Source organism: Erinaceus europaeus, chromosome 12, assembly GCF_950295315.1.
Source record: "Erinaceus europaeus chromosome 12, mEriEur2.1, whole genome shotgun sequence".
NCBI classification, from domain to species: domain Eukaryota; kingdom Metazoa; phylum Chordata; class Mammalia; order Eulipotyphla; family Erinaceidae; genus Erinaceus; species Erinaceus europaeus.
Window position 1 is genome coordinate 73,356,247 of NC_080173.1, and position 25,482 is coordinate 73,381,728.

A 25,482-nucleotide genomic window follows, 5' to 3' on the forward strand; every position below is an offset into this window, starting at 1 on the left:
TTTTTTTTTTGCCTCCAGGGTTATCACTGGGGCTTCGTGCCTGCACTAGGAATCCACTGCTCCTGGAGGCTACTTTTTCCCCCGTTTATTGCCCTTGTTGTTTATCATTGTTGTAGTTATTACTGTCACTGTTGTTGGATAGGACAGAGAGAAATCGAGAGAGGAGGGGAAGACAGAGTGGGGGACAGACAGACACGTGCAGAACTGCTTCACCAACTATGAAGCAACTCCCCGCCTTGCAGGTGGGGAGCCCGTTGCTCAAACCGGCATCCTTATGCGATCCTTGTGCTTTGCACCATGTGCGCTTAACCCGCTGCATTATCACCCGGCCCCTTCCTCTCCCTTGGTTTTTGATAATAAATCATCTGCACAAAGGAAAAGACCTACATTGGTTTCCTTAACACTGTGGTAGTAGTTTAGAGCACAGCTTTTGAGGACAAACAATGTGTGTTGGAGCTCAGTTCTACCACTTAAGACTATATTTTTGGGCAAGTCTCTCGGCCTCTCTCAGCCTCAATTTCTATATTTGGGGTAGGTGCAAAGAGCCTCATAGTTGTATGATGACTGAAAACATACAGGGCAGGGGGCCAAGCAGTGGAGCACTTGGTTAAGTGAACACATTATAGTACATAAGAACTCAGGTTCAAGTCCCTGGTCCCCACCTGCAGGGGGAAAGCTTCACAGGTGGTGAAGTCAGGCTGCAGGTGTCTCTCTCTGTCTCTTTCCCTCTCTACCCCCTCTCTCAATTATTCTGTTTATCTAATAAATAATATTAAATCAAAAAGAACACACACAGGGTAGGGGCTGGGTGGTGGCACACACTGCCATGCACAGGCACCTGGGTTCAAGTCTTGGCTCCCACCTCCAGGTGGGAAGATTTACCAGCAATGAAGCGATGCTGCAGGTTTCTCTCTTTTTCAACTTTTCTCTCAATTCTCTCTGTTCTAAGAAATAAAATAAAGAAAAAAAAAAAGATGAAAAAACAGCTGCTGGGAGTGGTAAATTTGTAGTGCAGGCAATGAGCCCCAGCAATAACCATGGTGGCAAATAAAACAAAACAAAAACAAAAAAGCCCAACAAGCACACACGGGTAGACACTTGATAAATACTAGTTTTTCTACTCAGGATCTGGCTATCCGTAAATGACTCTCTTTCCTTCCCCTGCCCACTCTCCCCCTGTTTTTTTCTGTCTTTGTTGAGGTTTAACTGCTCCAGGCTGATTTTTTTTTTTTTCCAGATAGAGACAGAAGGAAAGACACAACAGCAATAAAGCGTCCTCTAATGTGGTGGAAGCAAGGTTTGAACCTGGGTCACACGCATGGCAAATCAGGTGCTATCCAAGCGAGCTATCTTGCCAGTGTCAACACCCTCACGTCCACCCTCCTTTCTCAAGAGAGATGCACACATACAAGAAAAGGAGGAAGGGGTGGACAGAACAGACAGATCAAGCAACTCAATTCCAGAGGAAAATGATCAGATGTATGTCTCTGGTCTGAAACAGTGATTCAGACAGAATAGCATGTGCTATTTGCTTCTTCTTCTTCTTCTTTTTTTTAGATTTTTATTATCTTCATTTATTGGATAGAGACAGCCCGAAATCGAGAGAGTAGGGGGGAGACAGAAAGGGAGAGAGAGAGGGAGGCGAGCAGTGGCACACCCCACCCGGGCTCCCCACCTGCAGGGGGGATGATGCTACATAAGCAGTAAGGCAGGTCTGCAGGTGTTTATCTTTCTCTCTTCCTCTCTATCTCTCTCTCCTTTCAATTTCTCTCTGTCCTATGCAATAAAATGAAAAAAAATTCACTTCCAGGAGAAGTGAATTGATAGTGCTTGCACTGATAACCCTGGAGGCAAAATAATAATAATAATTAAAAATTTAAAAAAAAGAGAGGGAGAGAGACAGAGACACCTGCAGCACTGCTTCACTACTTGAAAAGCTTTTCTGGGGACAGAGGCTCGAACCCAGGTCCTTGTGCATTGCAACATGTGCACTCAACCAGGTATGCCACCACCTGGCCTCCCTTTTTACTTTACAATACAGACTCACTTCCCCCCTCATTTAGCTGACAAGCCCCCCTTTTTTGTCTATGCACCTTTCCACTCTGCATTGGAATCTCTGCAAAGCAATGCCTAGCTGTCTTCCCGCTGAGCGTCATCTGATTCTTGGTGAGGCCTGAGTCATTTTGAGTTTTATTTCTGTCTTCCAGGTTATTGGCACTCCTATCTAATTGACTACAAACTGCAAGTGTTATGAGTGTCTTTCCTGTTTCTCGCCATTAACCATCTGGGTTTCTGGGATCTAGGTACAGAAAATGTGGCTATAAATCTCCAGATGTCAGGACTTGGGGGGGGGTGTGTGGGTGGCTGAGAATGTCTGGCACAGGGATGCTCATTATACCTTTGCTCAGAGATGTGGAAGGTGCTGGGTTTTGGGAGAGGCTCTCAGGGGTGCTGTCTTCAGTGGACAAGTTTTGAGCCTCAGCGCAGAGCGAAGGAGACAGAGCTAGGCCAACATTGCGGGGGGGGGGGGGGGGGGCTCTTGAATTAGCAGATCAGCACCGTGTGGGTGAGGAAGATGGGGTTCCCTTCTTTCTGTCACTCCTCAAACCACTTCACTTACTCCCAGGGTCCCTATCTGCCTGCTGTTTACAAGGGGCGACTTGTCAGGGATACTGCCCCTGCTCCCGATGACAACTTTAATGCCACTCAGAAAGGATTAAGATCTTATTTAACACACACATACATAAAGCTCCCTTGGGCACAGCTGTCAAGGTGAAGAGCTGAGGCGGCAAATCTTGTAAAAAGAAGGAAAGAAAGAAAGACAAAAAAAAAAAAAAAAGCCAGCAATAAAGTTGGAAACATCACGAGGGAGATCCCTCTGCTCAGGAGGTGGGTTTGTGAAGACTTTCCCTGCAGAAATCTGCTCTACTTTCCTCAGCTCACCCCAGACTACCTCACCTCCCCCAGGAGAGGTGCAAGTTAGGCTGCCCACCCCCATCAGCTGGTAAGCCAGCCAGGTCCCAGACTCCTCCAGTTGGCATGAGTGCTCATAACTTCAGCCAGATTCTCTCCTGTCAGTCAAGGGGATGGTGCTAAGACCTCCCTTTGGACACTATTGTTGGCCTGGCCAAGGGAGGCGCTTGGCTCCATCCACACCTTGGATATCCCTATAGAGACTCACTGTGCCCTTGCTATTCCATTTATCACCTCACTCTACCCTCCTAACACCCTCTAGGCAGATGCTAACAGGGCCAAGAAAGGCTAAGGAACTTCTCCAAGTTCACACAGCTAGAGCATGGAGGTATGAAGACTGAAACCCCAGCCAGTCTGTCTATTCCAAGCCCACACTGTCCCTTCTTTTGCCATCATACCCTTTCCTCTCTGGATGGCAATTTCTCTTTCCAGCTTCCTGGGGAGGCAGGGAGAATTGCCTAGAGGGCAATCCTAGTAATTAGCAATCTAGGTGACAAGAGTTTTCTGTGTCCTCGACAAGTCTGTGGATACAGGGTCCCAGCTTACCTGCCACAACACCAGCCACATACACTAGCGCAATGCGGGTTGCTCCATGCACCATCTCCAGGGGCACCCCCACCAGGAGCTGCAGCACCACATTGAGACCTAGGTGTTCAATCCTGTAGGGAGAGACCACATCCATTCATCCATCCATCCATTCACCAAACAATACATACCAAGGTGCTGGGGATCCAGCAGTTAATAAGACCTGGTATCTGACTTTGAATAGCTCACAGTCTAGAGGGACAAATCATCTTGGAAAGAGCATTCCTACCACACTTATCCTGCCACAAGGACAGGAACACACAAGTGCAAGGCTTGGGCAGTGAGTGGCAGTGTCTGCCCTTGCCTCAGTGCGAGCGACTAACCAGTCAACACTCAGTAACTCCACTGGTTGACACGTAAGAAACAGAGCCTCAGTGAGGGCCACTGGTTGCCCTATTAAAGTCACACAGTTGACTAAAAGCTGTGCTGGGGTCACAGCGCAGGTCTCTGATGTGTGAGACCTGTCTCTTTCAGCAGACCATGTGGTTGTTCTGGCTTTACTGTATTTGCATGAGCCCTGGGGTCGTCACCTGGCCAGCTGGTAGATCCTTATGAGGCAGGAGGTATTGCTGAAAAAATGATTACACTCTAGCCTCAAAAGAGGCCACAAAGCCTTGCAGACAGAAGCTTTACATATTGTCAGAATTCCTCAAGAAGACCCACCACACCCAGGGAGGAAGGTGGCTTCAATAAATCTGTCCTTTATTTCACTGATGGGGTGGGCCACTCATACACACAGTTTATGGACAAGGTGCCTGGTGGCTGACCACACTCTCAGCTTTGGTTACTAGGAAGCTAAGAACAAACATGCGACCTATCTTTGGTAAGTACAGTGTCACACGCTATCTATGTGTGCTGATCGTGCTGCCTTTCCAGCATTTCCCTTCCCCACACACTCTCAGTAATTTACTGTATATTATGGTGATAGACTAGCTTAGAGGACTTGCCTCAAATCATGTATGCGGGTGGACATAAATAGTATTTTCAGTCCAGGTTATCTGAACCTCGATCTTATTACTTATTTATTTTTAATTTTTTTATTGCCACCAGGGTAGTTTCTGGGGCTCCCCTCAATCTTCTTGTTCTTTTTTCTTTCTTCCTCCCTTTTTTTGATAGAGGCAGAAATTGAGAGGGAAGGAGGAACACGGCTCCTCATCACTTGTGGAATTCCCCCTCCTACCCCACAGGTGAGGCCGGGGGCTTGAATCTGGGTCTTTGTACGTGGTAATTTGTGCACTGTACTAGCTGCACCACTGACTGACCCCTGGGCCTTTTTAACCAGAGCAGTATTCATTTCTAGTTTATGGTGGTGCTGGGGACTGAACCTAGGGCCTCAGACCCACAAACACAAAAAGTCTTTTTACATAATTACCTTATCTCTCCTAGCCTTCGGCTATTTATTTTTGATAAGGATGCCTGATAAATGAAGGCAGACAGGCACTCACCCTGCATGCATGAAGATGTAGGTCAGGTAGCGCCAAGCCTGTGCTCGGAGCTGAGGGTGGTACACCAGTGAGTTCTTCAAGTATCGTGGGTGGGTTACCTGGAGCACAAACTGATTCAGTGACACCCCGTTGTAGAGGAAAAAGGCAACCTGGATGAAAGCATGGAACAGCAGGTCTATTACTAGGTGTGAAACTGCCCAGGGCTCCTCCTGTGCTAATATTTGTAATCCCTCTTGCAAGTTGACATCATTTCTTCTCAGAGAATGTGGGACACTCTCTATGATTATCTCCCACCCTAGCTTTCAATCATTTCTTACCCCACTTCTACAGGAGTATTTTGTATTGGATGGTCACAAAATGGTTGTGATCTCTGCTCACACCTCCTCTGTGCTACACGAGGAGTTTGGAAAACTTCCAACTTTAATTTCAGAAATATTTCTTATACTTACTTGGGGGGTTGAGGTGATTCCGTATTCTTCCTCCCTCCCTTCTTCCTCCCTCCCTTCCTATCTTTCTTTCCCCTTCCTTCCTTCCTTCCTTCCTTCCTTCCTTCCTTCCTTCCTTCCTTCCTTCCTTCCTTCCCTCCCTCCCTCTCTTTTTTCCCCCATAGAACACTGCTAAGCTCTGGGTAATGGTGGTACAAGAGATTGAACTTGGTGGGGTCGGGCAGTAGCGCAGCAGGTTAAGCGCACATGGAGCCAAGCACAAGGACCGGTGTAATGATCCTGGTTCGAGCCCCCAGCTCCCCACCTGCAGGGGAGTCACTGCAGGTCTGCAGGTGTCTATCTTTCTCTCCCCTTCTTTGTCTTCCCCTCCTCTCTCCATTTCTCTCTGTCCTATCCAACAACAACAACAACAACAATAATTACAACAATAAAAAACAACAAGGGCAACAAAAGGGAATATATATATGTATATAAAAGAGATTGAACTTGGGACCACTGGGAGCCTTAGGTATGTGTGTGGTCTGGGGAATAGTGCAGTGGATAAAGCTTTGAATTCTCAAACATGAAGTCCTGAGTTCAATCCCTGGCAGCACATGCACCAGAGTGATTGATGTCTGGTTCTTCTCTCTCTCCTCTGATCTTTCCCATTAATAAATAAATACTAACTTAAAAAAAGTCTATTGTGTAATAATGCTCAGCGTCAGTTTCTTAGCCAAAGCTGATTAAAAAAAATAATTTACTTATTGAATAAAGGCTGAGAGAAATTGAGATGGAAAGGGGAGACAGTGTGGAAGAGACACAGAAAGACACTGGCACTGCTTCATCACACATGAAGCTTTCTCCTTGCAGTTGGGGACCAGGGTCTTGAACCCTGGGCCTTGTGCATGATAATATGCATGCTCATCCAGGCGTGCCATCGTTTGGCCCTCCAAGTTCATTTTTTTTTATTGTGGTAAAATATATATAACATAAAATTTACCATCTTGTGGCCTGAGAGGTGGCACAAGATAAAGCACTGGACTCTTAAGTATGTGGTCCCAAGTTTGGTCTCTAGCAGCACATGTACCAGAGTGATGCTCTGGTTGTCTTTCTCTTTCTCTCTCTCTCCTCCTCTCTCTCATTCATAAATAAATATAAACAAGATTTTAAAGGGGCTGGGCAGTGGCAAAACTGGTTGAGCATACACATTACTGTGCACAAGGTCCTGGGTTCAAGCCCTCAGTCCTCACCTGCTATGAGGAGGCTTCACAAGCAGTGAAGCAATATTGCAGGTGTTTCCCTTTCTCTCTTCCTAGCTCCTCTTTTCCTTTAGATTTCTCTGTCTCGATCCAATAAAAATAAATATTTAAGGGAGTTGGGCGGTAGTGCAGCAGGTTAAGCACAGGTGGCGCAAAGCGCAAGGACTGGCCTAAGGATCCCGGTTCAAGCCCCCGGCTCCCCACCTGCAGGGGAGTCGCTTCACAGGCAGTGAGGCAGGTGTCTATCTTTCTCTCCCCCTCTGTCTTTCCATCCTCTCCTCATTTCTCTGTCCTATCCAACAATGATGACAATAATAATAACTACAACAATAAAACAACAAGTCAACAAAAGGGAATACATATTTAAAATAAAATAATTCAGAAACAGTAAAATTTCCCATCTTAATCAGTTTTTAGTATGGCATCATTATTAGTTGGCATCAAGTACACTCACACTATTGTGCAACCATTTCCACTACCATCCTCCACAGTACCTCATCTTTCGAAACTGAGACACTTCAGAAAACTTGCTTATCAGTGAAGATAAATGAAGAGAGAGAGAGGGAGAGAGAAAGAAAAGCCACAGCACAGCTCAGCTCTGACACAAGCTAATGCTGGGAGGTGAACCTGTGACCTCTGCAGAGGGTCTTAGGCATTACGTTCTGTCTCGCCAACCCCAAATTGAAATGTTTACCCATTAAATAATAACTTTCTACTCTCTTTCCTTCCAGTTCCTGGCAACTACATTCTATTTTTTTAAAAATTCTATTTTGCCTCTATGAATTTGACTACTCTAGGAAATCATACCATATCTTTATATGCAAGGTTTAATCAAAATTCATTCATGCTATACCACACCATCATCAAGGTTTATCCACTCTGTAGTATATTTTAGACTTTCCTTCCTCTTTAAGACAGAATAATATTCTATTGTATGAATATCCTATATTTGGTTTAGCCACTCATCCATTGATAGACACTTGGATTGCTTCTACCTTATAACTACTATCAATACTGCTGTATGACTATGGAAACAAATATCTCTTTAAGAGTCCTTTTTCAATTTAAAAAAATTTTTTATATTTATTTATTTATTTGCCTCCAGGGTTATTGCTGGGGCTCGGTGCCTGCACTACAAATCCACTGCTCCTGGAGGCCATTTTCCCATTTTATTGCCCTTGTTGTGGTTATTATTATTGTTTTTGTTGTTATAGCTGTTGTTGGATAGGACAGAGAGAAGTAGAGAAAGGAGGGGAAGACAGAGAGGAGGAGAGAAAGAGAGCCACCTGTAGACCTGCTTCACAGCATGCAAAGCGACCCTCCTGCAGATGGGGAGCTGGGGGCTTGAACCAGGATTCTTACACCGGTCTGCCATGTGCGCTCAACCTGCTGCGCTACCACCCAGCCCTGTTTTCAATACTTTTGAATATATACCCAGAAGCAGAATTTCTGGGTCTATAATCTCTGGCAATCCTACATTTAATTTTTTGAAGGCCTCCCCATATTGTTTGCTGTGTCAAACAATGTAATTTCATACCCCACCAATAGCACACAGAGCTCCAATTTATCTGCATCTTCACCGACACGTTCCTTAAGTTGATTTTGTAGATGACTGAAGTATATTTAAGTCCCAATGGGGTATTTAACTCATTTTTTCAATTTTACTTGTTAAAAAAACTTTCATTTTATTGCCACTAGGGATATTACTGGGACTCGGTGCTTGCATGATAAATCTACTTCTTGTGGCCATATTTTTCTTTTTCCCTTTAATGGGGGAGGGAGATTAATAGTTTACAGTAAAATACAGGAGTCAATACATGTGTAACATTTCTGAGTTTTCTGTATAACAACCACTCCCCCCGCTCCTCCTCTGCCATCATGTTTCAGGACCTGAACATTCCCCCGCCATCCCAGCGTCTTTCACTTGGGTGCAATACACCACATATTTTTCTTATTCGATAGGATGCAAAGAAATTGAGAAGAGAGGGAAAAGACAGACACTTGCAGCACTGTTTCACCAGTCATGAAGCTTCCTTCCTGCAGGTGGGTGAGGGCTGGAACCTGGGCTCTTACGCATGGTAATGTGTACTCTTTACTGGGTATACTACTACCCAGCCCCTTTAAGGAATTTTTTTTAAAGAAGGAACTAGTACTTTATTTATTTATTTATTTATTTATTTATTTATTTATTACCAGAGTACTGATCAGCTTTGGCTTATGGTGGTGCAGAGGATTGAACCTGGGGCTTCAGAGACTCAGGCATGAGAGTCTCTTTGCATAACCATTATGCTATCTACCCACCTTAACTGATTTTAAAAAACTCTAGAATGCAGGATGCATGTTCTTGTGTAGAAGGGTATACTGGTATCTCCCTCCCTTCCTTTCTCTCTCTCTCTCTCTCTCTCTTCTTTCTTCTTTCTTTCTTTCTTTCTTTCTTTCCCTCCAGGGTTATCGCTGGGGCTTGGTGCCCATACTACGAATCTGGTGCTCCTGGAGGCCATTTTCAATTTACTATTTTTTTAATGCATAAGACAAAGAGAAATTGAGAGGGGAGAGAAAAACAGACACTTGCAGACCTGCTTCACTGTCTCTGAATCGGCTCCCCTTGCAGGTGGGGAGCTGGGGGCTCAAACCAGGATCCTTACGCAGGTCCTTGCACTTCATACTATGTGCACTTAACCTGGTGAGCCACCATCTGGTCCCCCTACTGCTAGCTTTCTAAGGATGCCTCAACTATTGGTTTGGACTGGTATTTTCTCTCTCACACTAAATGTGGAGTTTCCCTCTCACACTAAATGTCTCCAAATTCTTATGTTACTTTAAGAATATCTGCTTTAAAATTTTTATCTTATCCTCTCTTGCACTTTCAGGTTGTGAGTAAATTGTTAACAAGAGAGAATTACAACCAGAATTTTTTTTTCCATTTTATTCAATAGGACAGAGAGAAATTGAGAAGTAGAGGAGACCGAGAGGGAGGGAGGGAAGGAGAGAAGAGAGGAAAGACAGACACCTGCAGACCTGTTTCACCGCTTGTGAAGCATCCTTGCTTGGGGCTGGGGGAGGTGCTCAAACATGGTCCTTGAGCTTAGTTAGTACTATGTGCACTTAACTGGGTATGCCATCGCCTGTCCCCCACAGCCAAGTTGATTCTAAGTAATGTCAGCTGCCAATGGCTTCCTACCATGTTCCTTCTACTTTCCCTGTTATGAAAGGGAAAAAAAATCAGGTTGCTAGAACTGTATGAATGAAAAAAAAAAAAGAATATCTTAAGCTTTAGTTGAAGGACTTAATTAGCACTTTCCAGTTTTTTCCAAATTGGTGGTCTGTGTGTATACAGCTTCTGAAAAGTTGAATTAGTAATACAATATCTGGCTCGTTTGGATGACCTTCGCAAATTATTTTAATTCTCCAGTCCTCAGTTTCCCCAATTGGAAACAGGGACACTAACACCTGTATTTCCAGGGTGGTCATGGGTTTAACAGTGAGACAGACATGAAGGGCCAAGCTGTTTCCCTCTAGTACCTAGTGATCACAGCTCAGCTGTAATTAGTGCAGGCTTACGAGCTCTAGGGTTGAGCTTGGGAACAGCTCAGGTCCCCAGCAGCTGGACTCACTGGGTGCTTTGGGAACTGTTCTGTCCACCTAACACAGTGTGGTAGCCTGGCAGCAAATACCGCATCCAAGGCAGCTCATTATTACTGGTCCTCAAATAGAAGCTAATAAACAGACCAACACAGTGAGCAGTTGGAAAATGGTCCAAGAATATCTCAGAAGAAAAAAAATCTCAACTTCAACATGTACTTAGATGGAGTCATAACAACAAGCACAGGAGCTCTGGCCTGCAAACCAGAGATTCTGATTTAAAAAAAAAAAAAAAGAAGAAGCTGATGAAAGATGCCATAAAGCTTAACAATCCTGCCGTTTGATTAGGCTGGAACTTTACAAGAACATATGCAGGGGTGGTAATTAGGCCCATGGCTCTGGAAAGAGAAACAGTGGAGATTATAAAACACCAAGGGAAACCAAGCATTCATTTAGGAGCTGGGGCTGGGGGCCCACAGGTTCTCTGGCTGAACAGCCAAAAGAATGCAGCGTTCTTATACACAGGTACCAATTCAGAAAGTGGTACTTTTAGATTCTGTTGCATAAGCAGGAGACTTATAGATTAACAATAGGCACAGATGTTTCCCTAGTGGGAGAATGTCCTTTCAAAATATGTAAAGCCTGTATTTACCTGTTCATAAGTGCTCTCTTTCATACGTGTCTGTACAATGCTTTTGCATTCAGAAAACACCACTAGTAGGCCAGGTGGTGGCACACATGATTAAGCTCACACATCACCATGCATAAGGACTCGGGTTTGAGCCTGCTCTCCCCACTTGGTGGGGGGATGCTTCATGAACAGTGAAGCAGGTCTGCAGGTACCTCTCTTTCTCTCTCCCCTGTATTTCACCACCACTCAATTTCTATCTGTCCTATCAAATTTTTAAGAAAAAGGGGGGGGGGAGGAAAAATGGCCACTAGGAGTGGTGGATTTGTCACATAGACACCGAGTCCCTGATAACCCTGGTCTAAATAAATTAAAAAAAAAAAAGTGAGGGGACCGGGTGGTAGCATAGCAGGTTAAGCACACATGGGTCAAAGTGCAAGGACTGGCACAAGGATCCCAGTTTGAGCCCCCAGCTCCCCACCTGCAGGGGAGTCGCTTCACAGGTGGTGAAGCAGGTCTGCAGGTGTCTGTCTTTCTCTCCCCTCTCTGTCTTCCCCTCCTCTCTCCATTTCTCTCTGCCCTATCCAACAACAACAGCAATAATAACAATAATAAATGACAAGGGCAACAAAAGGGAAAAAGTAGCCTCTGGGAGCAGTGGATTCGTAGTGTAGGAACTGAGCCCCAGCAGTAACCCTGGAGGCAAAATAAATAAGTAAATAAATAAATAAATGAAAGAAAGAAAAAAGTGGGGCTGGGGCTGGGTGGCTGAGTGCACATGTTACAGTGCACAGGATCTAGGTTCATGCCCCCGGTCCCCACCTGAAGGAAGGAAGCTTCACAAGTAGTGAAGCAGTGCTGCAGGAGTCACTGTCTCTGTCCCTCTGTCTACTCCTTCCCTCTCCATTTCTCTGTCTCTGTCAAACAAACAAGCAAACAAATAAAGTGCCACTAGCCATTCTCTCACTCTAAATGCAGAGATTGATGGGGAAAAAAGAGCAGGTCTGATTATTCTTGCTTTACAGGTGCAAGATGCAGTCCAAAGGGAGCAAATGACTTGTCTATGTGACTCACCTGGGGAAACACTAAAGTAAATAGGTTTTAATGAGTAAGCCTGGCCAATCCCCTAAATCAATGAACTATTAATTGTTTGTTGTTGCTGTTGTTTCTGATGGAGCTGGTCATATGGGAATTTTGCTGCAGCAAATATAGCTGAAGTAATAATATTTGGGATATCTTTGTGGTCCAGTGGGTATAACCACACTTATATGCATTGTAATGTGGCCAGACTTGCCATGGAAACTGCTTTTGGAGCCTCCAGCACAACTTTTGGCTAGAGAAGATGCTGCCCTTCTTCTCCTCCTCCTCTTCCTTCTTCTAAATTATTTATCTATTATTCATTAGACAGAGAGAAATCAAGGGGGGAGGAGTAGATAGAGAGGGAGAGAGACAGAGAGACACCTGCAGCACTGCTTCACTTCTTATGAAGCTTTCCCTCTGCAGGTGGGGACTGGGGGCTTGAACCTGGGTCCTTACATATTGTAAGATGTGTGCTCAGTCTGGTGGGTCACCACCCGGCCCAGATGCTGCCCTCCTCGTGATCTACGTTGTCCTCTAGGCTTCTTTCCCTCTAGGCCAGGCAGCCCCCTTCCCCACCCTTGTCCTTGCCTCCAGCAGTGTGACTGTGATCATGAACCAGGGCGGGGGGCAGCAGGTGTAGCTGTCGTAGTACCACTTTCGGTCAATCTCCCGGGGCAAGGTCTCGTAGGCCACGTGGCGGATCAGGCGCTGGGAGAGGTTGAGGCCCTTCTCCTCCAGAAGGGCCTTGCTGCAGAGCCTGCGGTTCCCCTGCAGGATGGCCTGGCGGAAGCTGTTGGACCGCTTGTTGCTCATCTGCTCAGGAAACAGGGTTGGAGAAGAGGGTCAGCACCAGGGTCTCAGAGTCACTTCCCAACCTGCATTTTCCTTAGACCAACCTGGCCTAATCCTGTCTTTCTCTTTCTTTTTAAATATTTATTTATTTTCCCTTTTGTTGCCCTTGTTGTTTTTCATTGTTGTTTTAGTCATTATTGTTGTTGTTAATGATGTTGTCGTTATTGGATAGGACAGAGAGAAATGGAGAGAGGAGGGGAAGACAGAGAGGGGGAGAGAAAGATAGACACCTGCAGACCTGCTTCACTGCCTATGAAGCGACTCCCTTCCAGGTGGAGAGCTGGGGACTCGAACTGGGATCCTTTCACCAGTCCTTGTGTTTTGTGCCACCTGCGCTTAACCCACTGTGTTACCACCTGACTCCCCTTTCTCTTTCTTTTATATAGTGATCAATAAACAATACTGACCCAGCTCTTATGTGTCAGAGATGGTTTTACTTTACATGTTTTTGACTCATTTACTACCACTAGCCTACCTATAAGAAAAAAGAACTAGAATCACTCCCATTTCACTAGATGAGGACACCAAAGCACAGAGTTTTAGGAACCTACTAGCTTCAAACCCAGTAAACATGAACCATAGTTCACATTCAAACTCAGGTGCTTGTATTCACTATGTATTCATTCTCTCTCCTTCCACCCACTCATCCACTGTCTCTCATCTATCACAATTTACTGAGCAACTACTAAGTGTCCGAACACTGCACAGCGCAGTGCTCAAGAGAGAAATAACAGGAAATCAGGGTTCAGAAGGAAGGGTGTGACAGGAGCACACAGGAGGGATCCCATTCCAATCCTCTGTGGTCAGGGAGGGCTTCCTGGAGGAGGTGGTGTCTGCATGAGAACTAAAGAATAAGTGGAAGTTAAGATCCTCAGACATATGATCTTGGGAAGAGGTGGCCAGTCCTTGGTTTTTGTATAGAAGTCTCTGGAAGCAGAATCCAAAGTTGTGCCTATGGAAGCAGATCACTTCTGAGTATCTTCAAGGAAGGTACAGTGCTAGGTGATCCCAGAGACTGGACATACAGCCCTGCATGAGGCCTAGTTTTGCCCTCAGCAGCCTGAAGCCATCCCAACACAGCCTCAGTAAAGCCTCAGTTGCCTCACCCAGTGGTAGGCAGGCCTGACTCCCAGGTATCAGATGTGACTCTGACAACTCCCAGGCTCCTGAGGCCTCTGTCACCTTCCACCTGACCCCTAAAATAAGACTCAAGGCCAGGGATTGGGGATGGCCTGTGGACCACACATAACCCACAAAATCATTTGGTCTGGTGCTGCTAAGGCAACCAGAATTTTTTTCATGGCAACACTAAGTGCTGATTTTTAAGTTGATAATTTTACATGCCCTGTGAATGATGTTATAAATATCTAAATGGCCCTTGGCAGAAAAAAGGTTCCCTATCCCTTCTGTAGACCGTCTCAACCCTGCAGCCCATCGTGCTGTCAGACAGCTGTTCCATGACAGCTGGGGTGGGTACTACCAACAAATTCCTGGGACACAAGGCAAAACCTGATGGCAGATACCCAGAAAGGTCTGGCAAAGTGTAAGAAGCCAGACCAACTTAGCTGGGAGCATCGGGGTTCAGACAGACCAGCTCAGGTGGAAATGAGTCTCTACCTGCAGTGCCCTTTCCTGCTTCTGGGTGCTTATGGCTTTCACTTTCAAAGTGTACATTTTAAAAGTTCACCCCGTCTAGTAGACCTTCCTGGGTTAACCCCCTGCCACCGACTCCCTATCCTCTGCGTGTATACAGCTGGGATCTGGCTCCTCTTAGAGACAGAGAAGTTTAAGTACAGACAGGGCTAGTCTCTCCATGCAGACTGCAGGCCCGGGATAGAATCACAGATGATTTTGTAGCTGCTTTTTACCATCCTCTCTCCCAGCCCTCGAGTGTGCACAGGAATGTGCACTACACACAGAGACAACCACAGCCGCACTCTGAAGGCCTATGATGGTCTTCTGAACTGTTGACCCTTCACCTACAACTCTGACATGCTAAGAACAGTGCTGGGCTCAGGAGTAACCATGATCTTGGGTCCCATAGAGATTACAAGGAGAGACTAGCATGTAAGCTGAATCAGAAGAGAATGCTGTCTTGGTGATTTAGTATACAGAATTCTCTCCAAGCCATAAAGCTTGAAGAGAACAAGTGATTTTCTTAAGGACCCATTGTTAGTGAATCACAGTCAGGATTCTATCCAAACCTGCCTGACTCCAGAGTCCTGGCTAGTCCAGATGGTACTTTTGTGCCAATTAGATAAGGGAGCCTCCTCCTTCCAGATGAATGCACCTACTGAAGGTCTTGGTGAGCAAAACCCAGGTCAGATTTTAGTCCCCACTCTTCCCTCTGCCAAGCATCTTTGTATGGTACATAACCTACATACCCAAACATGACAGCCCTGGCCACTGAGCTGAAAAGCATTGGGGTCTGTGCTGTGAAAGAGATCTGCATCAAGCACTGTGGGGGCTCTGGGTAGGGGTGGGTTTGGGAAGAGCTCACAAAGGATGAGTTTACAGGTGGAAGAACATGAGCACCAACAAAGACTTTCAAATACTGTTTATTCCTCACTACTTCCTATTACACTTCCCTCACTTGCTCCAAAGCTAACCTTATCAAAGCAAGGACTGCAAAAGCTGAATAAGGGCAAGAGACTGGCATACTTTAACGATGACTCTTTAGTCACTATCAGGTCACCCCATCAGCTGGGGCCCTATCCGGGGAGTCCTGAGATTCCCAAACAGACATGATGGGCCTAGACCTCGAATAGATCCCTCTCTCCATTGTTACCAGTCATCTCTATCTGGAACAACACAATAGACCCCTTTGTAGGCCCCCACAGGACCTTGCCCTCAACTTGGATCAACAATGGTAGAGAATGTTCCATCCTCCAAAGGGAAGCTGGACAACATACTCTATGCTACACCGGACGAAGATGGGTCCTGATATTGGAGCACCTTGGAACATTCCTACTCATGACCACAGAATGTAAGCTCATATCTACAGGGATGCAGAGGTCAATAGGCTCCTAAGCTGAATATGGACCCCAGATCACATCAAATTGTTGGGGTTTACAGTCAACAATATTTATATCCATTTTCCATATGTGGGAGCTACTCTCTTCCCTGATCCAGTTTTCTGGTCCTTTTTCCAGCTATGACATCATCTCCCCAGACAATAACTTGGATCCATCGCATATCAGATTTCAGGCTCAGGGAAAAAAAAAACACTAGTATACCACAGGCCCTTTGGAATATAATTAAAATAGGCCTACCAACTATCTACAAAATAGAACCCCCCCACTCTTCATATGAAGTATTCCAGTTCATGATTAGTCAACAATTTGTTTGGCTCTATATGTTAACTCTTTTTTCAGTCACCAGGTTCCAGATGCTAGCATGATGCCAACCGGACTTCCCTGGATAGACGACCCCACCAATGAGTCCTGGAGCCCCGATTCCTTAGAACCATGCCCCACTAGGGACAGAGAGGCAGGCTGGGAGTATGGATTGACCTGCCAATGCCCATGTTCAGCGGAGAAGCAATTACAGAGCCAGACCTTCCACCTTCTGCACCCCATAATGATCCTGGGTCCATACTCCCAAAGGAATAAAGAATAGGAAAGCTATCAAGGGAGGGGATGGGATACAGAGTTCTGGTGGTGGGAATTGTGTGGAGTTGTACCCCTCTTATCCTATGTTTTTTGTCAGTGTTTCCTTTTTATAAATAAAAAAAACAAGGGAGTCGGGTGGTAGCGCAGCACACATAGCACGAAGCGCAAGGACTGGGTAAGAATCCAGGTTTGAGCCCCCGGCTCCCCACCTGCAGGGGAGTCGCTTCACAGGTGGTGAAGCAGGTCTGCAGGTGTCTATCTTTCTCTCCCCCCCTTTGTCTTCCCCTCCTCTCTCCATTTCTCTCTGTCCTATCCAACAATGACGACATCAATAACAACAACAATAACTACAACAATAAAAACAACAAGGGCAACAAAAGGGGAAATAAAAAGTAAATATTAAAAAAAAAGTAAAAAAAATAAACAAACAAAAACCCCAAATACTCTATTTAATCCTTACAGCAACCTTGAAGAGGATATCATTTCACAAATGGAGAAACCCACTTCCTGGTCAATGGCAAATGCAGAGCCAGGAGGGGGACCCAGTCTCCCCACCCCAGACTCCAGGCCCAGGACTCTGCACACCCAGGGCTCCTACCCACATGCGTGTGTGTACACACACACACACACACACACACACACACACACACACACACACACACACACACTTGCACGCACTCACAGGTGCCCCTTCTTAGCCTTGCTTCCAGGGCAGCCCTGCTCATTGACTGCTGACTGTTCTGGTCCAGAACTTGAACAGAGACATCCTGACAGTAACAAATAACTTGTGCTTACAAGTTCACACTGAAAACACAACACCATAGACCTCCAGCTGGAGAGAAGCATCCCCTTGCCCATATGCTCACTCTATCTTGAGACTAAGCAGGGCATCCTGTGGCAGCAAACACATTGACACTGGGCCAGGGATGAAGTCTGTGCAGGTTGAATGCCATGGCCTGGCCTCTGGTGGCACTGCTGGGCTCCAAGTCACAGGACTCACCTCTACCACCCATCCCACAAATCCCAACTATCCCCTAGTCTCCTGCTTAGCTTAGCTATCCCAACTCTCCAAGAGGTGTGTTCACTAGGTAGACTCTGAACAACAGTGTATTCCTACATCCCTATAAGCCTTACAGCTGTGCTCTCTAAACTCATGTTAACCTCTGGGCAAAGGCAAATTCTCAGCCAAGAGTCAAGTAAAACATATCCGAAATCTGGGAACTTGTATCAAGGCTTCCTTTGCACAATGACACCATGAGTGGTACCAGTCCTATTACCAATGTCTTTCAATTCTTTTTTTTTTTTTTTTTTTTTGCCTCCAGGGTTATTGCTGGGGCTCGGTGCCTGCACTAAGAATCCACTGCTCCTGGAGGCCATTTTTCCCATTTTGTTGCCCTTGTTGTTGTGCTTGCTGTAGTTGTTATTGTTGTCATAGCTGTTGTTTTTGGATAGGACAGAGAGAAATGGAAAGAGGAGGGGAAGACAGAGAGGAGGAGAGTAAGACAGACACCTGCAGACCTGCTTCACTGCTTGCAAAGTGACCTCTTGCAGGTAGGGAGCCGGGAGCTCGAACCGGGATCCTTACGCTGGTCCTTGTGCTTTGTGCCATGTGCGCTTAACCCGCTGCGCTACCGCATGACTCCCCAATGTCTTTCAATTCTAGGAGCCTAGGGAACTGCCAGGGTGACAAGAAGAGAGGTGGCCATCTCCATTTCACCAAAAAGGAAACTGGGTAGACAGACTGCCATCTTGCTAGCTCATGTAGCTTCCACTGAAGGGCCATCAATCCCACCACAGGTAAAATGCTGCCTGCTTAACCCCAGGAACCCCAATCTAGTTCCACCCCTGTAATCCCAATTCTAAGAACCCATACCACAGGACTCATGACTTCCTGTCTCCAGTCCCTCTGGCAACCCTTGATATCTGCCAGCATGTTTGATGAGCCTTAACCCTGTGCCCCATTGCTCCCAGTCTGGCCTGACCCACCCAGCACTCACTCCTTAGTTCCTGCTGCTGATAACAATAACCTCCCAGTGTGGAACTGACCACACTCTCCATTCTAGGATTCAGCATTTATTGGCTCAAATCAATCAACACATTCCACTGACCCAATTTAGGATAGTAAGAGGGAAAAAATTCCAGGCACTGTACAGGAGCTGCCCTAAGGGGAGTCCCTTTCCTCTCCTGCAACGTGAGATCTGAGAGCGTGAGGGCTGGAGCAGCTGCAGCCACTTTGCTGCTACTTTGCTGCCACCACAGGAAGGTCTGGAATTGCACGTGGCTTCTTTGCCAATGAGTTAACATTACAAGAAGACAGAATTCAGAGGCAAAGAAAAGCCAGGTCTTGGGTGGCGTCTTTTCACACGCTAAAGTCTATGTTTTAATGCTTCGGGTCAACAAACCCCTTTAATTGTCCAGAAGGGTACTTTCAGCCACACCTCCCGCAGACCCCTCCCGGAGGGGAAGGCCCCAGAGTGCTCACCAGGCTGACAAAGTCCTGGTAGCAGATCTGCCCATCCGCGTGGCTATCGGCGAGAGCCAGGAGCACCTCCCTTTTGTGTGGGTCCAGCTTGGAGCTGTGGCTCTCCAGAAGGCTCCGGAACTTGCCCGCGCTGATGTAGCCCGTGTTCCCAGGGTCAAACTGAGGGAGAAGCACAGACAGCAGTGGGGTCAGTGGGGCTCAGCTCCCCTCAGTACTGCTGCAAATGCCCCACTCTGTCACCACTCACCGGCTCCTGTCACCAATCCTCTGCCTGTAGAGACTCAGGCAGGACCTGGGACATTTCCAAGTCACCCATGGAGCACATCCAAATAGAGTACAGACAACCACTTAAAATCCCAGATGATACTGGAGACCTTCGAGTCAGCAGTGTTAAGCCTGGATAAGGAGACTGAGGCTCAGAGAGATTGAACACCTTCCTTCTCCTGACTTCTTTAATTTTAATTAATTTTGAATCTTTTTATTTTATTTATTTATTTTACCAGAGCACTGCTCAGCTCAGGTTTATGGTGGTGCAGGGGATTGAGCCTGAGATTTGGAGCCTCTTTGTATAACCATTATGGCCATCTCCTCTGCCCATAGGTTTTTTTTTTTTTTAAATTAATGGATTTTTATTAGAGCACTGCTCAGATCTGTCTAGAAGTCCAATGCTCTATCCATTATGCAACAGAGCCACTGCTCAGCTCTGTCTTATAGTGGTGTGGGAGATTGAATCTGGGATTTTGGAGCCTCACGTTTTCATGAAAGTCTTTTTGCATAACCACTATATCTCCCCCACCCTGATACTTTTTTTTTTAAGATTCTTTTATTAACACAAGAAGGAGTGAGAGAGCAAATCAGAGCATCACTCAGCCACACACAATGCCACAGATCGAACGCAGGACCTCGTGCTTTCAACTCCAGTGCTCCAGTCACTGTGCCGCCTCCCCACAGAGCCTTTCTCTTTTCTTTTTTCTAAGACATTTACTTATGAGAGAAAGAACCAAAGCATCACTCTAGCATATGCAATACCATTGATTATATAAGCCTAGCACTCTACTCTACTCTATGTTACACCTCCTGGGTCAATCTTTTTTTTTTTTTTTTTTTTCCCTTTTTTTTTCCCCCCCCCTTTTTTTTTTTTATTTAAGAAAGGATTAATTAACAAAACCATAGGGTAGGAGGGGTACAACTCCACACAATTCCCACCGCCCAATCTCCATATCCCACCCCCTCCCGCAATAGCTTTCCCATTCTCTATCTCTCTGGGAGCATGGACCCAGGGTCATTGAGGGTTGCAGAAGGTAGAAGGTCTGGCTTCTGTAATTGCTTCCTCGCTGAACATGGGCGTTGACTGGTCGGTCCATACTCCCAGTCTGCCTCTCTCTTTCCCTAGTAGGATGGGTTTCTGGGGAAGCTGAGCTCCAGGACACATTGGTGGTGTCTTCAATCCAGGGAAGTCTGGCCGGCATCCTGATGATACCTGGAACCTGGTGACTGAAAAGAGAGTTAACATACAAAGCCAAACAAACTGTTGAGCAATCATGGACCCAAAGCTTGGAAAAGTGGAGAGGAAGTATTAGGGAGGTACTCACTGCAAACTCTAGTATACTTCTGCTTTCTTACTTTGGTGCCATACTCCAAACTCAGTCAATTTCTGCTTTGCGTTTCTACTTCTTTTTTTTTTTTTTTACATGCATAACATTCCCCAGATTCCCATTTAGCAATAAAACCCCCACTATTTCATTCATCATTTTTCATGGACCTGTATTCTCCCCACCCACCCACCCACCCCAGAGTCTTTTACTTTGGTGTAATACTCCAATTCCATTTCAGGTTCGACTTGTGTTTTCTTTTCTAATCTTGTTTTTCAACTTCGGCCTGAGAGTGAGATCATCCCATATTCATCCTTCTGTTTCTGACTTATTTCACTCAACATGATTTTTTCAAGGTCCATCCAAGATGGGCTGAAAATGGTGAAGTCACCATTTTTTACAGCTGAGTAGTATTCCATTGTGTATATATACCACAACTTGCTCTGAATGACTCTGAAAATGTCCAATAGTTCTAGGTTATCTATCTCTTCATTTAGCTCCCTTATGTCTTTACTGATTTTCTTCCTGGATGATCTGTCAAGTTGAGATAGTGGGGTGTTGAAGTCCCCTACTATGATTGTGTTACTGTTAATATATTGCTGTAGCTCTTTCAGTAGAAGTTTGATGTATTTAGATGGCTTCTCATTGGGTGCATAGATATTAATAATTGTTAAGTCCTCTTGATTGACTGATCCTCTGAGCATTAAGTAGTGTCCATTCCTATCTTTTTTAATTTTATGTATTTTAAAGTCTATCATGTCAGATATGAGAATAGCTGTTCCTGCCCTTTTTTGTGAGCCATTGGCTTGAATGATAGTTTTCCATCCTTTCACTTTAAGTCTGTGTTTGTCTTGTTGCGTTAGGTGAGTTTCCTGTAGACAACATATTGTTGGGTTGTGTTTTCTGATCCATCTTCCTACCCTGTGTCTTTTAATGGGTGAATTCAGGCCATTCACATTTATTGATATCAAAGATTGAAGATATTTTAACGCCATTCTTGTAGAGTTTTAGAGTGTTTTGATATATGTTCTATTTGTGGTGGTCTGGTTGTTTATAGGAAACCTTTCAGAACTTCTTTCAAGGCAGGCTTGGTGATGGTTGCTTCCTTCAACTGTTGCTTGTCTGAGAAGGTTTTGATGCTTCCATCTAGTCTGAATGACAGTCTAGCAGGATATAGTATTCTTGGCTGAAAGCCTTTCTCATTGAGCACTCTATAGATATCTTGCCATTCTCTTCTGGCCTGTAGTGTTTGTATGGAGAAGTCTGCTGCTAATCTTATGGGTTTTCCTTTGTAGGTGACTCTTTGTTTTTCTCTTGCAGCCTTGAGGATCCTTTCTTTATCCTTATTCCTTTCCAATCTAAGTATGACATGTCTTGGTGTCTTTAGGTCTGGGTTAATTCTGTTTGGGACCCTCTGGGCTTCTTGAATCTTTATGTCTTTGGTGTTGTCTAGACTAGAGAAATTTTCAGCTATTATGGCCTGGAGAATGCTTTCTTCCTCTCCTTCTCTTTCTTCCTCTGGTAAGCCAATAATGCGTATATTGTTTCTTTTGAAGTCATCCCATAGGACTCTGTTGTTGTTTTCAGCATCTCTTAATCTCTTTTTGAGATCTCTTACTTCTTTTTGAGTTGTCTCTAATTCATCCTCAATCTTGCTAATTCTGTCTTCAGCCTCATTGATTCTATTCTCTCTGCCCTCTACTGCTTTCTGGAGTTCGTCTATTTTGTTGCCCTGCTCTGATACTGTTTTAGCTTGTTCAGCTAGTTGCCTTCTTAGCTCAGCAATTTCAGTTTTCAGCTCTCTAATAACCATGAGATAATTAGAATTTTCTTCCATATTCTCATTTGTTGTTCCTGCAGTTCTGATTACAATTTTTTCAAATTCTTTACTCACTCCTGTTATTATTTCCTTAGCTAATGTTTGGATGTTGAACTCGTTGTTTTGTGCTTTGCCCTCTGGAGGACTTTTAGCTGGACTCTTGTCCTGGTTCAAGTCTCCATTATTTTTTCTTGTTGTTTTAACCATTTTATATAAGTTAACAGTTTTTTCAATCCCTGAGTTGGAGTTCAGTGGTGTAAAAGCCTTTTTTTTTTTTCCCCTGTAGGCTATGGTAGCCTGAGGGCTTTTAAACTATCAATAGGCTTCTTGGCTTAATCAATGACTCCTGACCAAGAGATAAAGCAGGGTGTGGCAGAGATAATCCAGTGGTTATGCAAAGAGACTTTCACAGCCCTTCAGCTATGCCACCGAGGTATAGGTCTTCTCCTGAGTTTCCCGGTTAGATCTCTGTGCCCTGGTGTCCCTCCCTGTTGCTGCTCCAGATTCTGAGGGTGGCAGCAATGGAGACTCAGAGTTGTACTTGGTGAGTCTCTGGGGAGTCCTTTCCTCCCTTCAGCTGTCCCCTTGTTGGTGGAGCAGACTGGAGGTGGTGTCTCCACTGAGAAACTGTCGAACTGTTAGCAGTCACTTAATCTCTCCTTAGGCCCCTCTCTCCTCTCTGTCACCAGCCACGCGTGTTTGTACTCACGGGTGATTTACTGGGTTTCTGTGGTCATTCTAGTCCTGTCTTGTTTCGGTCCGGGTGGTCTCCTTTGGTATTCCTAGTTGATCCGGGAGAGGAGAGGAGAGGAGAGAAAGCGATCTGCTGCTCGTAGCTCCGCCTCCCTCCTGGGTCAATCTTTATTCTTCCCCCCACCCCTTACTAGGGTGATCACTGGGGCTTGGTGCCTGCACAACAAATCCACCACTCCTCGAAGCTCCCCCAACTCTTGCTTGTTTGTTTGATTTTTGATAGGAGACAAGACAGACAGAAATTGAGAAGGAGAGACAGCGAGAGAGAGAGAAAGAGACACCTGTAGCAATGCTTTGCCATTTGTGAAGCTGTTTCCTCACAGGTGGGGGCTGGGGGCTTAAACACAGGTCCTTGTACATGGCACTGTGTGTGCTCAATCAGGTGTGTCACTACCAGGCTACATTCCTTTAAAAAAAATTACTGCAGTCCAGGGGGTGGTACAGAGGATAGAGTTTTGGACCTAAAAGCATGATGTCCCCAGTTTGATCCTTAGCATCCATGTCCCAGAGTGATGGTGCTTTAGTTCTCATTCTCTCTCTCTCTCATTAATAAGTAAATATATCTTTAAAAAATGTATGGGGGCTGGGTGGTGACACACGTTACAATGCACAAAGAGCCTGGTTCAAGCTCCCAGTCCCCACTTGCAGGGGGGAAGCTTTGCAAGTGGCAGAGTAGTGCTGCAGGAACTTCTTTCTCTTCCCTCTCTGTCTTGCCCTTCCCTCCTCAACTGTTCCGTCTCTATTAAGTTAATAAATATTTTTTTTTAGTTTTCCCTTTTTTGTATTTATTTACTTATTTATTTTACCTTTTGTTGCTCTCGTTTTTTTATTGTTGTTGTAGTTGTTGTTGTTATTGATGTCCTCATTGTTAGATAGGACAGAGAGAAATGGAGAGAGGAGGGGAAGACAGAGAGGGGGAGAGAAAGATAGACACCTGCAGACCTGCTTCACCGCCTGTGAAGCGACTCCCCTGCAGGTGGGGAGCTGGAGGCTCAAACTGGGATCCTTATGCTGGTCCTTGCGCTCCGCGCCACATGTGCTTAACCTGCTGCGCTACCACCCGACTCCCCAATAAAATATTTTTTAAAATCTACTTATTTGTGTGAGCTGGTAAGCACACATGGCAGAAAGTGCACGGACCAGCATCAGGATCCTGGTTGCTTCACAGGCAGTGAAGTAGGTTTGCAGGTGTCTTTCTCTGTCTTCCCCTCTTCTCTCCATTTCTCTCTGTCCTAGCCAACAACAATGGCAGCAATAACAACAATAATAACAACAACAATGATAATAAACAAGGGCAACAAAAGAAAAAAATAAATAAAGTTTTTTAAAAATTTACTTATGGGAGTTGGGCGGTAGTGCAGGGGTTAAGCGCACATGGCGCAAAATATAAGGTCCAGCTAAGGATCCCGGTTTGAGCCCCTGACTCCCCACCTGCAGGGGAATCGCTTCACAGGAAGTAAAGCAGGTCTGCGGGTGTCTTTCTTTTCCCCTCTCTGTATTTCCCTCCTCTCTCCATTTCTCTCTGTCCTATCCATCAACGATGACATCAATAACAACAACAATAATAACTACAACAATAAAACAACCAGGGCAACAAAAGGGTATAAATAAAAAATAAATATTAAAAAAATTTACTTATTTAGGGAGTAATAATTACAACAATGAAGCAACAAGGGCAACAAAAGGGAATACATAAGTAAATTAATTAATTAAAAAAAATTTTTTTTAACTTATTTGTGCTGGGGAAAAATCCCAGGACGATAGAGTACAGGACTTTCATACCAAAGGTACTTGGTTTGATTCCAGATTCTGCATGTGCAAAAGCCTGAGTTCTCTCTCCAACCCCCTCCAACTCTCTCTCATGTGAAACTATCTCATACAATATTATAAAAATAAAATTTAAAAATATGTATTGATAAATGAAATAGAGCCAAAGTTCTCTGGCACAGTTGGTGCTGGGTTTTGAACTTGGGACTTCATGTTTCTAAGTCCAGCTCTCTAGCACTGCTGCCACCTGCCAGCTCCCAACATACTCTTGGACCCTAGATAAGAAGGTAGGCTCAGAATGGCTTGAGAGAAAGAAGAGGAGGAGTGTCTGGGCCTGGACCTGAGGGATTCCAGTTGGGAAGGCTGGAGGGCAGGGAGCTCAGCCAGACACCGGGTTTGCATGGAGCTGCCAGTCCCTCCCGCACCTGCACTCACACACACACCCTTGCAACAGATAGCACAGGACTTCCCAAAGGCACTGTGCTCTGCTTTTGTTGACTCTGTGCCGTTTTATTCCTCTCCTATTCTGCCTAGGAGATTTTCCCTTTTCCCCCTTGTCTTCTTGGGAGACTCCAGCTCACTCTTCCCCGCTGTTCAGACGTCCATCTTGGGGGAGGACCTCGCTGCCT

The 25,482-nt window shown here is 45.3% G+C and overlaps 1 protein-coding gene across 4 annotated transcripts in view; it reads right to left on the bottom strand.

The window, feature by feature from the left end:
• RHBDL3 (rhomboid like 3) overlaps positions 1-25,482 on the bottom strand; it is a 76,517-nt gene that overhangs the window by 28,743 nt on the left and 22,292 nt on the right. For 2 of the 4 annotated variants that reach the window (XM_007530824.3, XM_007530823.3), the window contains 4 exons: positions 18,923-19,081; positions 12,566-12,790; positions 5,004-5,152; positions 3,520-3,632 (listed from right to left, as the gene is read on the bottom strand). In XM_007530824.3, coding sequence (XP_007530886.1) covers positions 3,520-3,632; positions 5,004-5,152; positions 12,566-12,790; positions 18,923-19,081 — 646 coding nt within the window. The remainder of the gene's footprint in view (positions 1-3,519; positions 3,633-5,003; positions 5,153-12,565; positions 12,791-18,922; positions 19,082-25,482) is intronic. The other 2 variants (XM_060203978.1, XM_060203977.1) reach the window with 1 other exon arrangement.